Source organism: Gymnoscopelus braueri (genome assembly GCF_963280865.1).
Source record: "Gymnoscopelus braueri genome assembly, chromosome: 10".
Classification (NCBI taxonomy): Eukaryota; Metazoa; Chordata; class Actinopteri; order Myctophiformes; family Myctophidae; genus Gymnoscopelus; species Gymnoscopelus braueri.
Genome location: NC_137611.1, coordinates 17,967,263 through 17,982,753, shown reverse-complemented (window position 1 = coordinate 17,982,753; position 15,491 = coordinate 17,967,263). Strand labels below are relative to the sequence as shown.

Below are 15,491 nucleotides of genomic sequence, written 5' to 3'. Positions count from 1 at the left end.
TTATAAATTATTTTAAGCCTGGAACCAAGCCGGGAATCATGATCAACATTTGATTTTTTGTCAAAAAATATTTGAATATTTAATTACATTATATACTATATTTAATAAATACTTTTTTTGTCTTCTTTTTTTTTTTTTTAAGTACTCTACTTTTTTGGGGGAAAATAGCCTATCTACAAGTGTGTAAATTGGCTATTTTCGATTAGCCTATACTAAAATAGGGCTTAAGTGATTAATGTATGTTTTGTAATATAATAATTTAACTCTGCAAAGTAATTCGTAATTTTCAAATGATTGTAGTGGAGTAAAAAGTACAATATTTGCCTCCGACATAGTGATGTAGAAGTATAAAGTTTCCATCGAAAAACGGAAATGTTCCAAGTATTACTTTAAAAGTGAAAAGTGCCTCAGAATTGTACATCAGTACAGTACTTGAGTAAATGTACTTGGTTACTTTCCACCACTGTATAAGTAAAGTGCATGTACTGTAACCTTGCTTTGTCTTTTCCATTGCCTGTCATGTCAATAAATCGACTGGGGCAAGCTGCTGCTTCTATGGCAACTATCTCATTTAGGCCTTCACCTTCGTTGCTGTCGGGTAGAAATCTTGTATCTCCAAAACCGTTCTTTTACCTTTTTTATTATTATTTAAAAAAAACATTGTGATAATAGCCAATCTACAAGCACACAATGCGTTGTGAGCTTGTAGATCTGCTATTTTCACTACTTTTCTGTGACACTCTTATATGGCGAAGTAGGGCATTAATTTACCAACAAAAAGTTTAAATATGGACATAGGAGGTTTCTGCCCGACAGCAATGTAATATAAACCAAATAATGGTGGTGATCATTCTCACATACTGTATGTGTATTGTGTACCCTCAGAATGTGGCTTTTAGCTAAAATTATTGCTCTCGGAGGAAACTGGAAGGTGGTGATGCACTGTCACGCTGAACAAAATGACAGCACGTTGAAGGTGAATAAGTGGCCTTTAGGCTAGTCTTGTCAGCTTCCCCGCAATGTCAGCAGGCACAATTCATCATTTTCGTGTCATGTGATATTGTGATTGATGGTTCACTCAGCAAAAAAAACAAGAAAAAAAAAAAAGAAATCCCCACACACTTCAATTCAGCAGTTCTTGCTGAGTGTCTACATGTGAATCTAACTGCCAGTCATTTCTGAGTTTGCTGCAGTCAAAGTGTATGGAATCAGAGTTGAGACCCTCAGGAGAGGAAATTACTTGACAAGGAATGAAGGAAGAATGACAATCCTGTACAGCGGAGCAGCAAATTGCTGTCATAACTATAGCATCATCTAAGCACTTTCAAACTGGCGTCCTTATTTTCAATATGGCTATTCTTGCTACTCGTCAAACATCAAAGTATACACTAGAAAGGTGCGCCCGATGCAAGAAATCTAGAGAAAAATACATTTTGATTATTTTTTTCCCCCTGCATAGGCCACTGGACTGTGAACCTCTCTACCTAGTGTGGTGCAGCCCTTACGGTTTCCGAGAGAAAAATAATTGAATGGGAGCTGTCGCCTTTTTCCATTCATGTCAATGGGAAAATGTAATTCTTTAATACATTTACACTAATTAGGTTTTAAGTGGTTAATAAAGCTTAAATAGGCACAGGTGAGACTTACTACTAACTTTAGTCTGCTAACTAGGCTTAAACCAGCCTGGTTGTGTCCCCACACAAAGGAGTCAGCATTTTCTTATGCAGGTGTGTGCTGTGCCAGACCCATTACTGTTGTGTTGATGTTCATTTCAATTACATGTCTATGTCTTGCAAATCATTTGTTCTATACTGACAATATAGTGATTCTGAGTCCTGAGTACACAGTTAAAGTGTTCATTCAACCCTGAGAGGGGATAGTAGGATAGATAGGATATTAATGTAGCAAAAAAATCTGTTTCATCTTTTAAATAACTTGTCAGAAACAATTTTTACAGACTAGCTTTTGGTTCATTGATACTCTGATCGTCCCTAATGCTTCGTTTATAATGCAGTCTTGTACTGATTGTGTTTTTGTTAACAATTGTATTATTTTATCTGTAATTTGTGACTAAATGTACTATTATTTAACCAAATTCCCCAAGTGCCATCACTGAAAAGCATCAAATACCTCTATTATTTTATGTCTAACAAAACTAAGATTATGGTTCTCATTTGTTTAGCTCAAGCATGAATTGCTCCTTGTTTCAATTGTGATTACATTTCCATAATTATGTTGCTCTCAAACACATCTTGCAGGGATCTTGTTAACTGAACTGTAAACAGTGGGCATGTGAGTTAATTGAGGTGTAAACGGAAGGGCAGCTAGGGTTAATGGGCTAATAGACCATAAATAGTGGCTTATAGGGATAGCAAACTGACCCCTCTGGCTGCTGCAGATAGTTCTTCATGGCTTTCACCTGCTGGAAGTGGCAGGACATGTCTGTGGCCAGCACCATCTCCACCACCAGGGCACGCAGCTCTCTGGACAAGACAGAGGAAAAAGGACATTATGATTGATGATGTGCAGTGGTGGAAAAAGTACTCACATTTTTTACTTAAGTAAAAGTATCAATACTGCAATATAGAAGTACTCCATTACAAGTAATAGTCGGGAATTAAAAATGTACTTGAGTAAAAGTACAAAAGTATTGGTATCAAAATGTACTTAAAGTACCAAAAGTAAAAGTACTAAAATGTTTGAAAATAGCAGATCTACAAGCTCACAACGCGTCGCAATGCGACGCGTTGTGAGCTTGAAAATAGATTGAAAATAGATTGTAGATCTATTTTCAAATAGCCTAATCTATTTATGAAATAGTGTTTAAGTGGTTAATGTATATTTTATAATGTAATAATTTAAATCTGAAAAGTAACTAGTAACTAACGTTTTCCAATAATTGTAGTGGAGTAAAAGTACAATATTTGCCTCTGAGATGTAGTGGAGTAGAAGTAAAAGTATAGACAATTGCAAATACTCCAGTAAAGTAAGAGTACCTCAACATTGCACTTAAGTACAGTACTTGAGTAAATGTACTTAGTTACTTTTACACCACTGATGATGTGTTCAATGGATAGTATAAGTACAGTGAGTCAATGTCAGACTTGCATAATGATTGATAGGTTGGAGAGCAGCCGTCTCCTTTCATGTATTATCACGCTTTTAACAGTTCCACTCGATGCAAAGTTATCAGACCATGAAGGCAGCGAGAAAGAGCACGGAGGCAATTCCAATTTTCTGAACTCGATTCTGTTTACCAGCCCAGAGCAGGATGATTACTTTGTGCCAACAGGAGATGAGTTTAAACGGTTTTCAATGGAGGATGGTGCTCATCTAGTTCTCTATGTGTAGTTGGCCTTTATCTCACTCTGCCACTCCATCATTCTGTCATTCTCTCTATACATAGCTTATCTATACATTTCTCTCTATCTGTTTATTTCTCTCCCACCATTTATCTCCCTTCACACTCAATCAGTTATTTCATTGTCATCTCTCCCTCCTGAGCTCTTTCTCTCTCTGCCTCTCTTTCCTTCTCCCTATCTGCCTGTCACCCTATTGTCAACCCCCACTCTCTCTCTATCTCTCTCACCTCCAGTCATCCTTGGAGAGGTTGCAGAGAATGTTCATCTCGTCATCGTCCTGCAGCAGACGGTATGCTGCGCTGACATGGTGGCTCTCCAGCACAGCCCGGTCATTGTACAAAATAGCTGTGTCTGACCTGTTGAGAAAGGACAAAGCAAAAAACAAGATTCAAGATTGAGTTATATGTCATTTGTTTTCCATCTGCAATCAGCGTTAGAAAAAAACGAAATGACGTTTCTCCTAGTAAAAGACAGCCGAATTCATAAAAGAATAAAAACAAATAGTACAGAAAAATAATCTAAATCCTAAAAACTAGAAGAATTCATGTTATGAAAATAAGCATACCCAGATATAAAAAAACCTGATTGAATTTCATCCATAGAGTTCATCTCATCTATATTCCTTTAACATAGGAATGCATACCTCCCAAAGTTCATATACTATATACTAGGGAGATTGGAGTTCAAAAGTCTGACTGCCTGGGGAAAGAAACTGTTCTGCATCCTTTCTGTCCTGGCACTGATGCTCCTGTATCGTTTCCCAGACGGCAGAAGGGAGATCAGACTGTGAGAAGGGTGGGTGGTGTCCTTGATGATGTTAGTCGCTCTCCTCATGCATCGTTGTTGGTATATGTCTGCCAGAGATGGCAGCGATCGAGGTACCAATGATCTTTTCGGCTGTTCTCACGGTCCTGTTCAGTTGTTTTCTCTCCTGTTACCATACCAGTAACAATGGTGTTTTAAAGCCTCAAATCAACAAGAAATTAAGTTGATAAGACCACCCTCACCATGAAACTGACAGTTAATAATCACCTTCGCATAAATACACCTGTATGGCACTAAGGGCCTACCATTAAGGACAGTGGTTCCCGACGTGTACAGTAGTGGCCAATCTAAGCAGGCCTTTTGGGGCTATGAATGGTCATCTTCATACACTGAAATAGCATCGTAACTCTCCAGAGAACATTCCCTCCTCCTCATGTCGTCTTACCTGGATCTGTCACCCCCCAGGTCACCCTATGCACAGCATGTCCCAGGCCAACACGACCCCTTTGCAAATTCTCAGACATTCGCCGGACATCCTAAACCTGTAAAGTTTCCTCATGCACTCTATTCCCCTCTCAGCACATCCACTCTACAAGTTCACCTCATAGCATACAGTATGTAATCAAACTTACTATCCCTATTCCCTGATTATTCCTTGTCCAGCAACTCCAACTTCTCAGGTCACCACGTTGATCAAAAGCATACAACCCTTCAAATATTCCATCTAATCCTAAACATCACTCACTTCTCATCTGATCTGACCCACTCCTCCAACGTCTGCTTACTCTACAAAACCCTGATGTTAGATGCTACACTCATGTTCATGTTTCTACTCACCTCAATAAACTATGAGTCTTTTTGACACTCAATCCTCTCAGACAGCTCCATTTACTCACCCAGATCTTTCAACTTCACTCTCAAACAAACTGATCTTTTACGGCCGACGTTTCCATCTTGACCAGCTCAGTGGCCTTGTGGTTAAGAGTGTCCACCCTGAGACTGGGCGGTCGAGGGTTCGATCACTCAGCTTCAAAGGTTGGATCGGGGGTTAAGTCCCTGCAACATACTGGTGTCGTGTCCAGGGTGTGCACTTGTACGTCAAGCTGCCTCACGCTACAGAAACAGGAGATAGGCTCTTGCCCTATGGGCCTCAAGGCTTACTTACTACTTACCCCCATCTTACACTTCCGACTCAACTCCCATCTCCAAGTCCTCAAACGACCCATTGTCACTTACTTAACCAAGAGATATACACCCACTTCACCCATAGCTACTCTCTTCTTCAGTCAGACATCTCCTTCCGAATTGGCACTGCCTCCTCTGCATCTATACAGGACCTCGTCACCAAGGTGCTTGGTCGCGGGTCCTTCCACACATTCTCAATTCCATTCTCTTGTCAATAAATCAGTTAAACCATCAGTTGAGGTGTGGTCTTGTATTAGTGAAAGATAACGGCTCTGACACCTGTTATATTGAGAAATGCATTACTTAGCATTGTAAAATATTCATCTATTCTATGTACATGCAAAAGGTTTTTAACTTGAACTAAGATAAGTTATGGTGGCTAATGCCAACAGTAGCTTCACCCAAGGTCCTCAAACGTCTTCCTTTCAGTGCAATAATTTACCCCCATTTTCAGAAATCAACAAAATGACTATTTGTTTTGAAGGAGCTGAGTTTGAAGTTCATTTATAAACCCCCCCCCACCCACCCCCACTGTTATGAATGCGCTGCAGGCTATCTGGAAGTGAATGTGGCTGGCTGCCCCAGACAACTGAATGAACACATTGATTAGGCAAGTCGGTGGCATGCATTTTTTATTTTATGATCCATTACCTCGTCTGTATGTGGAAGTTGTTTGTGGTCCCCGTGTGCTCGTAGTCGTGCACCGCCGCCGCAAAGATCATGGCAAAGATCTCCAGCTCAGTCATCCAGTGCTGGAGGGGAGACGAGAGGAGATGAGACGAGACGAGATGACAGAAGAGGAGAGGAGAGAGATAGTGTAAAAGAGAGACAGGGAGAACAAGGGTGTCAAGAAGAAGAGAAGTGGAAGAGAGAGAGAGAGAGAGAGAGAGAGAGAGAGAGAGAGAGAGAGAGAGAGAGAGAGAGAGAGAGAGAGAGAGAGAGAGAGAGAGAGAGAGAGAGAGAGAGAGAGAGAGAGAGAGAGAGAGGAATAAATGCCGGGAGTAAAGAAATTGTACTTTGGCATTACACAGGGCTGGTAATACAAAATAGTGTACAGAATGGAGAGAAATTAAAAAGGTGAAGGAGATCACTGAATAGGAAACAGGAACGTGGAGTTTGCAGGAAAAGTATGCAGCATCATAAAAGTAGTGGAAAATATGATATAAAGAGGGCAGAAAGGAGAATTTGGCGCCAGAAATACATTAGTGTTGGGGATGAATGGGAAGAAACATTCTGTTCTTGGTGGGAAAGTTCTAATCATCACTTTCATTTAGCCTTTTCAATTTCCCCTTGCTCGCAGCACTTTCTTTTTGATCATGACTGAGGTCACACACATACTGTATGACATTTTCCCTTACATTCCACATTATAAGTTAGTGCCTCTGCAATCTGCGCCGACAAACCTTGACTTTTTTAATCAAGAGGGGAGAGTGTGAAAGGCAGTGAGAGTGCTTTCTTAATTTCTTAGGCATGAATCGTGGCAAAGGCAAAGCAGAGGCTAATGCTGTCAAAGAGGCATGCTGCCCATCTAAAACCGTTAACATTACATTACAATAAAGTTTGATGCTAATGCAATAACCATAATTCACAACAAAGACTCAGGCCAGGGAATAAACCACACGTTTAAATCAAATAATAAAACGGTGGCATTTATAATTCCCCTGTACGTTTACAGTAATACATGTGTTGGGAAAATGCGCCCATGTCAATTTGCATGGAACATGCTAGTAAGTGGGCATCTATGGATGGATGGATGCAGTGACGTTCCATTAAGATGTGTCATGCATTTGATTTCACTCACATATGCATTTTGTGTGTGTGTGTGTGTGTGTGTGTGTGTGTGTGTGTGTGTGTGTGTGTGTGTGTGTGTGTGTGCGCGCGCACGCAAGTAGCCAGAAGACCAATCAATAGCAGTGACTAGTCAAGAGGAGTCATTAAGAGCAGGGTGAAAGAGGGCTGATCCATCCCCTCCAGCCTATTACCTAGTGCAGCTTTACTTTATGAATGAATGACCCGTTGGTGATTTACTGGGGTCTGGAGGAGCCTGTGTGTGATAGATGAAGTTCTTATGTTCTCCCCAGATGCCTCGGGCTCCGGTGGCAATGCGGTAATACTCTGCAAGGCAACGCCCAACCGAAATGCATTGCGTCGACAGCTGTCACGGCCATCTTATTAGGGTGACTAAATAAAAACACTGGGGGCATGGCTGCCTGGCCGGCTGGCCTGCTGGGAGTTTTGAACCCAGGTGTGGACGTGTTTGGGAACATTGCAGCATCAGAGAAGCCCTGATGAAAATTAACTGGATGGATAAGAAACGAAAGCAACACTTGCAAGATTTGTTTCATTTTCTATTTCTATTAATTTAAAACAAGGGTTAAAAAAAAGGCTGCTAGATTCTTATCACAAGTTTGTTTGTTTTGTGTTCTTATGGCCCCTACACACTGCACAATTTTCAAAGTCATCAGATAGACATAAGATATGGTTCGCACTACACAACTCTCTTTCTTGAAATCAGCTGTCTTAAGGCCTTGTGGTTTCCTGACTGATCGGCGACTCTGATTGGGTCACACTTCAGCAGGATGCGATATACACGCAATTTGACGTGCAACTTTGTATTGTTTTTATTCGAGTACATTTTAATGTATTTTTTAGAATACATTTATTGCTTATTGTCTGTCATATTAGTTTTACTTGATATAAGCAACTGTAATTTCCCTCGGGGATGAATAAAAAGTAGGCTATTTCTATTCTATTCTATCTCTGCATTTCTGACGTCTGGTCATGAAAACATCTGTCTGGTCATGAAATCTCTCTCTCTCTCTCTCTCTCTCTCTCTCTCTCTCTCTCTCTCACATGCACATGCACATGCACAAAACAAAACAAGTTTTAAAGACTATATTTAACACTGCAATATCAACATTACTACCAATATTTATGACACCTGAATTTCACAACGGGATCAATAAAGGTCTATCTATCCATCTACTGTATCTATCCATCTATCAGACAGACAGACACAAATAATAATTTGTTTATACAATCAAACAAGCACCCGTGTGTTCACCTGTCCTGTGGTGTTAGCTCTCAGTGCTGGTCGCAACACATTTCACGCTGCATGATTTCCAGTCCCCGACAGTACCAGATATCATACATGCCAGATATCTGGAGACGCTCACTGAGCCATTCGCGCTGTTGAACCGTTCACACACAGCGGGCAAAACCTTGAAGTGTGAACTCACCATAATCTGTTTTATATATAGTATGTGATTCCAACTACAGTATACTGAAAGATCTAGCGCAATGGGATGTAGGAGTGCAAAATGTGAAAGATTAATATTGGGAAATGTCTTGAAATGTGTTGCACAGCAAGAAAAAATACTGACATGATGACACAGATCATTGTCAAATATATTGCCAAAAACGTGCGTAGATATTTCTTTGGATATCACTGTATCTCTGTTTCCCCCCAAAAGGATCCCATGTGGATTCTCCAGGAAAAAAAGAAGGAGAAGAATGTCAGGCAATGCTGCAATTAGGCTGACATACTGAATGTCAGCTGGCATTGAAGTTCTGCATGTCATGTGGTAGAGATCCCCCTCCGTGCCTCAATCCCATGAGCCTTCCTGCTCAAATAAGGTTAGCATTCAACAGGTTTCATGTTTTACGTATGAGTGTGTGTGTGTGTGTGTGGGGGGGGGGGTGTGTGTGTGTGTGTGTGTGTGTGTGTGTGTGTGTGTGTATACACTGTATAATTATTCACTAATATGAAGCACTGCAGGTTTGCTTCAGAAAGGAAAATCTTTGCATGAGAACAGAAAGATGTAGGCATCGGCTTCCCTGAGTGGCCAACCCAACCCTACGGCTTTGCGGATTGGCCGAGCTTTGCGTCACGTTTGTGCAACAGACCACCAATGTACTGTACGTTAAAGGGATAGTTCACCCCGAAAATGACTTTTTTTGCCAGACCCAGGGGGTCTGGCCTAGATGAGGCTTTGTCGGTCTGTCTCTCTTTTCCTACCCAGCCAATCGGATGTCGGCATGATGACGTCACCTCGAGTATTTAACCACTAGGGGTCTGGCACATCCAGGTCTCCTGGTCTAGTTTTCCTATCGATTAGTCACCCCATGGAGACTTGAATTCATGGATATTTTTTTGTTTTTGTCACGTCTAAGCCAATAATTTGATGACCGGCAGCGGTTCCGGTAGGAGACACAACGAGTCTCCTTTGAGTCTCCTACCGGAACCGCTGCCTACCGGTCCGCTGGTCATCACCCCCAGGGGTCCTTGAGGGGTTGTGGGTCTGTAACTCTGAGAGTTTTATAGTACAGATTGGGGTCCCAGGGATAGACACTTGTATCAGATGGGGGTCCTTGGCATCATGCATGACAAACTGGGGGTCCTTGAAATGACAAAGTTTGAGAACCAATGGTATAGTCGATCGGTCGTGTGGTACAACGGGTGCGTGTGCGTGTGTGTGTGTGTGTGTGTGTGTGTGCGTGCGAGCGTGTGTGCGTGCGTGCGTGCGTGCGTGCGTGCGTGCGTGCGTGACTCACCACCATGCCCGTCTTGAGCAGTAGGTAATGTACAGTCTGGGTGACATCAGCAGCGTGGATCAGGTTGTGGTATGGGTTCTTGTGTTTGCTGTAGCCCACTTCAAGAGCCTCCACGAACGACACCACCGCGGAGATAGGGATCTAAGTGCAACATCAAAGTATGGCTGTCAGTTAAGACGAAGAAGGTGTGAAATAGCTTAAAAAAGAGAAAGAGAAACGAAAATAGCAAATATATGGTTAAATTAGCCGGTCTAGAAAGGTCAAAACGTGTCACATCGCTACGTGTTTTGAGCTTGTAGATCTGCTATTTTGAAACAAACAGAAACGAAAGCAAAAAAACTGCCCAAAATAGGGATGCCTGAGGTTGAAAGTGGTTAAACGGGCACAATAATCTTATGAATTTAATTTGAATTTAAATGTACATTTCTATTTATAAATATTTTTTTATCATTTATTTCTGTTTTCCTTTTTTGATTTATTTTCCCTCTCCTTTCCATTGGAGAGGGATGAGATGTTCAACAGGCTATTTTCTGATTGGGATAATCATGCATGTACAGTATTGTCAACACATGTTGTACAGCTCAGCAGGAATCCGCATCATAGTACAGTACATCATATTTTGCCATACTATTATGAATCATGATGGATTCATTTAAGCCTCTTCATTACAAAGAAGCAGTGCTGGTTTCAGTTCATTGCTCATATGTTGTTCAACGTCTTTCTCAGCCTCCTCCACTCAGCGTGAAGTGTCCCCAGCCTTAACCCATTCAATCTCGGAACGCATACTGTGTAATTTTTTATTTTTTTTAGCTACAGTATAACCATTATTTTATACTTTGGGCTATTCAAAAAATTGCAAATCTACAAACTCATAGCGCGGCACAGAGTGCCGTGCTACGAGCTTGTAGATCTGCTATTTTTGAAAAATCGTGAACATTTTGTGCAAATCTTTGAATACATATATTTTTTTAAACAAATTTTTTTAACTCAAATCTTTGCTTCTGGAGGTCCCCGGAACAAAATATAAATGTTTGCTTTAAAAAACATATATTCAAAGATTTGCATACATTTTCACGATTTTTCAAAAACAGCAGATCTATAAGCTCATAGCGCGGCACTCGATGCCGCGCTATGAGCTTGTATATCTGCTATTTTTGAATAGCCAAAGACATCTAAAATGACAGAGATGCGTTCTCGGATTGAATGGGTTAAAAACCAATATGGAAAATTTTGCTGAGCGATGACCCATTGAGACAGAGCGTGGCCAACTGTGACGACAACCCTATTTCCTGTCTATCTCACAATATCTGTGCAGAAGCTCAGATGAATATCAATCTGACACTCAAGAGAAAATGGAGTCTCGTCGGACCAAGAATAGGCATAATGAAGTGGAGATTTGCTGCTCGTACCTTATGACGAGCAGCGAATATATTTGAGTTTTGCCAATATCCCAATGACTCAGTCTCAGAGAAAGACACAGGACAAGATTGGAGTTGCAGTGCAGAGTCCCCGATGACTTTACCTTGAAGCGGCTAATGAGATCGTATCTTGTGAGCAGCTCGTAGAATATGAATTTGAGTGCGTGGTCCCCGCTGGCCTCGTTCAGAGTGAACACGTCGAAGGACCACTTGTCAACATGCTGATTGGAGACACAGAATAACAAACAATAAAGGTTTTGCGTCATAAAAATGTTAAAATACATATACATATACATTTCACATGAACTCACAATGTACCGTAGCTGAATGAGCAGCCAGAATGAATGATCTTAACTGTGCATGTGTGTGTGGTAGGTAGTGTATGGTTGTGTGCACATCTCTTTTGTTATTCTTGATTTAAGTGCAGCATTCATTTCATGAAAGCTTTCGGAAATACAAAATACATGAACCTCAAGCAAAGGGTTAGGAGCAAACCTGTTGACATCTATTCAAGTGTGCTCACACAATAAATAAACTAACAACCTATTGACATCTATGCAGATGCACGCACGCACGCGCACACACACACACACACACACACACACACACACACACACACACACACACACACACACACACACACACACACACACACACACACACACACACACACACACACACACACACACACACACACACACACACACACACACACACACACACACTTTATTAGAAAAATTAGAAAATTAGAAAAAAAAAATTGATACAAGTATCAAAATATTGCATAGGCTACATATATCCGCAAAAAGCAGGTCATCAAAGTGTGAAATTAATACCCACAAGTACTGGTACTGTTTTTTTTTAGCTTCACAGGCTAAAACAGATTGACAGGGAGCCAATTCCATTATTTAATGGCTTTAAAAGAAAAGGCAGATTGTGAAAATGCAGAGCCTCATTTAGCGATGCTACAGCTTCCCCTTGAAGCAGACCTTGAAGCCTCTCATTTGCTCATTCGATACTGTTGACCATGAAATCTTCATAAATCACCTGAGAGCTGGGTTGGTCTCTCAGAATGTGTTCTAAACTGGTTTCAAACATACATTAAACAGGAAGGACATTTTTCATTAGTCATGGAAAACATGCACAGGTGCTTGAATTTTACGTGAATTAGCATGTTGTTCGTGCTGCGGTTGCATATGAACACCGTTTCACAAAGTTTACATGCAACTTTGTCATGGTTCTTCTTTGTGAAATGGTCCCAAACTGAGCCATACTTTGTGCGTTTCATTTTTATTCACTTTCTCTCTCGCTCTCTCTCTCTGATCTAGACCTCCTGGTGCGGAAATGCATCGTTTATTTATTATGCAAATTAACGCAATTAATACACATTTTTATTTATTTTTATAAATACCTAATCAGCTAACCTTTATCATCCTATAGTTCCTGCACATGTCCGTAGATCCTCTACTGCAGGCTTACTAGATATGGATATCCCTCCCCAAAAGAAAACTGGAGATTTCTTCAATCATGCTCCAAAATTATGGAACACCTTACGCGACAACAGACTCTGTTGACATTTTTAAACAACACTTAAAAACATATATTTCTCACCCACAACGGGTACACTGACAACGGGTACACCGGGTATTGCATAACCGGGTCCTAACTTCCATTGTTCCCGAGTAGGCTGCATGGTGCCAGTCTAGTCTCTTTAATTAAAGGACGACTTCACCCATTTTCAACCTATGTTCATATAATAGGTCCTCACTAATGCTCATGATAAAATGGTACACATTTTTTCTAATCAGTCTGTGTCTCAGAGGAGGGCTGTAGACAGTTCAGAAACCCGTCTACCAGTGACATCATCCATGGGGAATCCAAGCTAATAGAAACTGCAGGCTTTGTATTCCTGGAAAGTTGCAATGCAATAATAGATCCCATTGTTCTCGCCTTAATAAAAATCGGAATATTTTTTTTAAAATCTTTTTGGGGGGAAAAATCCTGCCTAACGATGATGTCACTGGTAGACGGGTTTCTGGACTGTCCACAGCCCTCCTATGAGACACAGACCAAGTAGAACAAAATTGTATAATTTTATCATGAGCATTAGTGAGGACCTATTATATGAAGATAGGTTGAAAATGGGTGAAGTCGTCCTTTAATGTAAAGCATTTAGAGCTGCATGTTTTGTATAAAAGGGGCTATAAATAAAGTGTATTATTATTATCATCATTATTATTGTAAGAGTTTGTCCATTCTTGTATTTGTGAGTCCCTCCCTGTGTTGTGTATGAGTCCTGAATGCAATTGTGCCTGCATGTATGTGCATCCTCATGAATGTGCACGTGTGCATGCACAGTATGCCAATACCTTAAGCGCCGATATGACAGAAGGGGGGTAGCTGAGTCCCACCATGTTGGAGGTGCGTCTGTACATCCTGTTTGGGTGAGATAAAAACATCAAATAAAGCGGCGGAGCTTAAACACCATACGACATCTTGTCTGTTTGGAGGTAGTAGTGCACAGTTCAGGTAAAAAGAAGCATCTGACAAGTCCATGTGGATGGAGGTGATGGTACGCCACTGTTTCCCAAACAGTGGGTCGGGACCCGTGTTTGGGTCGCGGACCAATTTTTATGGGTCGCGGTTAAATGTCCCCTTTTTTGTGTCTTCCATAAAATGTTTGTTTTTAAGAAAAAAAGAAGAAAAATCACAACTTTTCATCAATTAAATGAATTCCAACATTATGTCTAAAGTATTTCATGAATAAAATAAATACAATAATTTCCATAAATAAATATATGAAAATAAATGAAAATAGTAGATCTATAAGCTCGCAACGTGGCGTGAAGCGACACCTTGTGAGCTTGTAGATCTGCAATTTTCACTCGTTTGGGTCCCAGGCAAACGTCTGATTTCTCTTTTGGGTCTTGAGCTAAAAAAAGTTTGGGAACCACTGGTCTGCACCCTCCCTATAGACCAAACAGTGTGATGGACTAGACACACATATGGGAAGAATCGGCAATGACTACGGGGGGATACAAATTAAATAAGAAAAACATATTTAAAAAAAGGAAAAACATTATGGTGCATCATGTGACCTTTTGGATTTAACGATTCGAACAGATCAACTAATAGCCATGGGGAGAAGCAGGCTACAGAGTTGTATCTTTATGAGTCATGGTGCACAGCCAAGCTTCAAGGCCACATATTTGTATGGTGATGTATATAGTGTATTATTGCAATTTTATTTTATCCGCACTGTCGAGGACGGTTCAAGGTTCAGGTTTATTGTTATATATTTGTATACAGGTACTTTACAGTCAAATGTATGTTTTGTTTGGCTCCTCAGACATTGTAGCAGCACAAGTAATGGTAATTTGAAAATGAGGAAAAGATATATAAAGAATAAAGAAAATCAACATAATTATACACAGCGGTTGTCCAGTGTCCTATAGCGCCTAAGGTGCTGTTTGCTAAGTTCTTGCTCGAACGACACCTAATCATTAGATGTTGATCTAATGTAAACACATTGTTAGCATGTGCCAATGTCACTGGCTTTGTTCATAACACACTGTTGGGTGGTGGGGGGGATTAGGTTTCTTTGGGTATTCGAAAATAGCCAATCTACAAGCTCATAGCGCGGCACCGAGTGCCACGCTATGAGCCAGTAGTGGGCCCTGGGCCCTCAGGTTGGGAAAGGGAAAGGTTTACACAACCTGCATTGTTGCTACAGGACTCCATCTTTCCTTGGTGTTTCACCTTGATTGCGCTTAAACCCTCACATTTAACTTCACTAAAAGTAAGCCTAAACCTAACCCTAACCTCACAAACACTATGCCTAACCCTAACCTTAACCCTAACCCTAACCTCACAGAAATAATGCCTAAACCTAACATCAAAACCCTGTCCGCCTGGGCGAAACACCTGGGAAAGACAGCTTCCCTTGTTGCTACAGCAATAGTGACCATAGAAACATCTTTAAACCTTGGAACAGATTTCTAAAGGGAGAAAATTGGATTGAATTCTTAAAAAATGCAAGTCTAAGGAGAAATAATTGACAAAGTGCTTCAACTTGGCAGCAAGCCACAGGGAGTCACGGGGCTGATGGATTGAAAAGGCCTCGTTTTGACAGAGGAAAGATGTTTATGTTATGGTCGATATGAATTATTAAAGGCTGTATATTCTCATTATTAAATGACAACGGTAG

At 40.7% G+C, this 15,491-nt stretch overlaps 1 protein-coding gene across 1 annotated transcript in view; it reads right to left on the bottom strand.

Annotated features, from left to right (window-relative positions):
• pde1cb (phosphodiesterase 1C, calmodulin-dependent b) overlaps window positions 1–15,491 on the bottom strand; it is a 74,193-nt gene that overhangs the window by 12,437 nt on the left and 46,265 nt on the right. The window contains exons 5-10 of the mRNA XM_080440157.1: window positions 13,654–13,720; window positions 11,389–11,505; window positions 9,867–10,007; window positions 5,964–6,064; window positions 3,590–3,718; window positions 2,382–2,483 (exon numbers count right to left, since the gene is read on the bottom strand). Coding sequence (XP_080296283.1) covers window positions 2,382–2,483; window positions 3,590–3,718; window positions 5,964–6,064; window positions 9,867–10,007; window positions 11,389–11,505; window positions 13,654–13,720 — 657 coding nt within the window. The remainder of the gene's footprint in view (window positions 1–2,381; window positions 2,484–3,589; window positions 3,719–5,963; window positions 6,065–9,866; window positions 10,008–11,388; window positions 11,506–13,653; window positions 13,721–15,491) is intronic.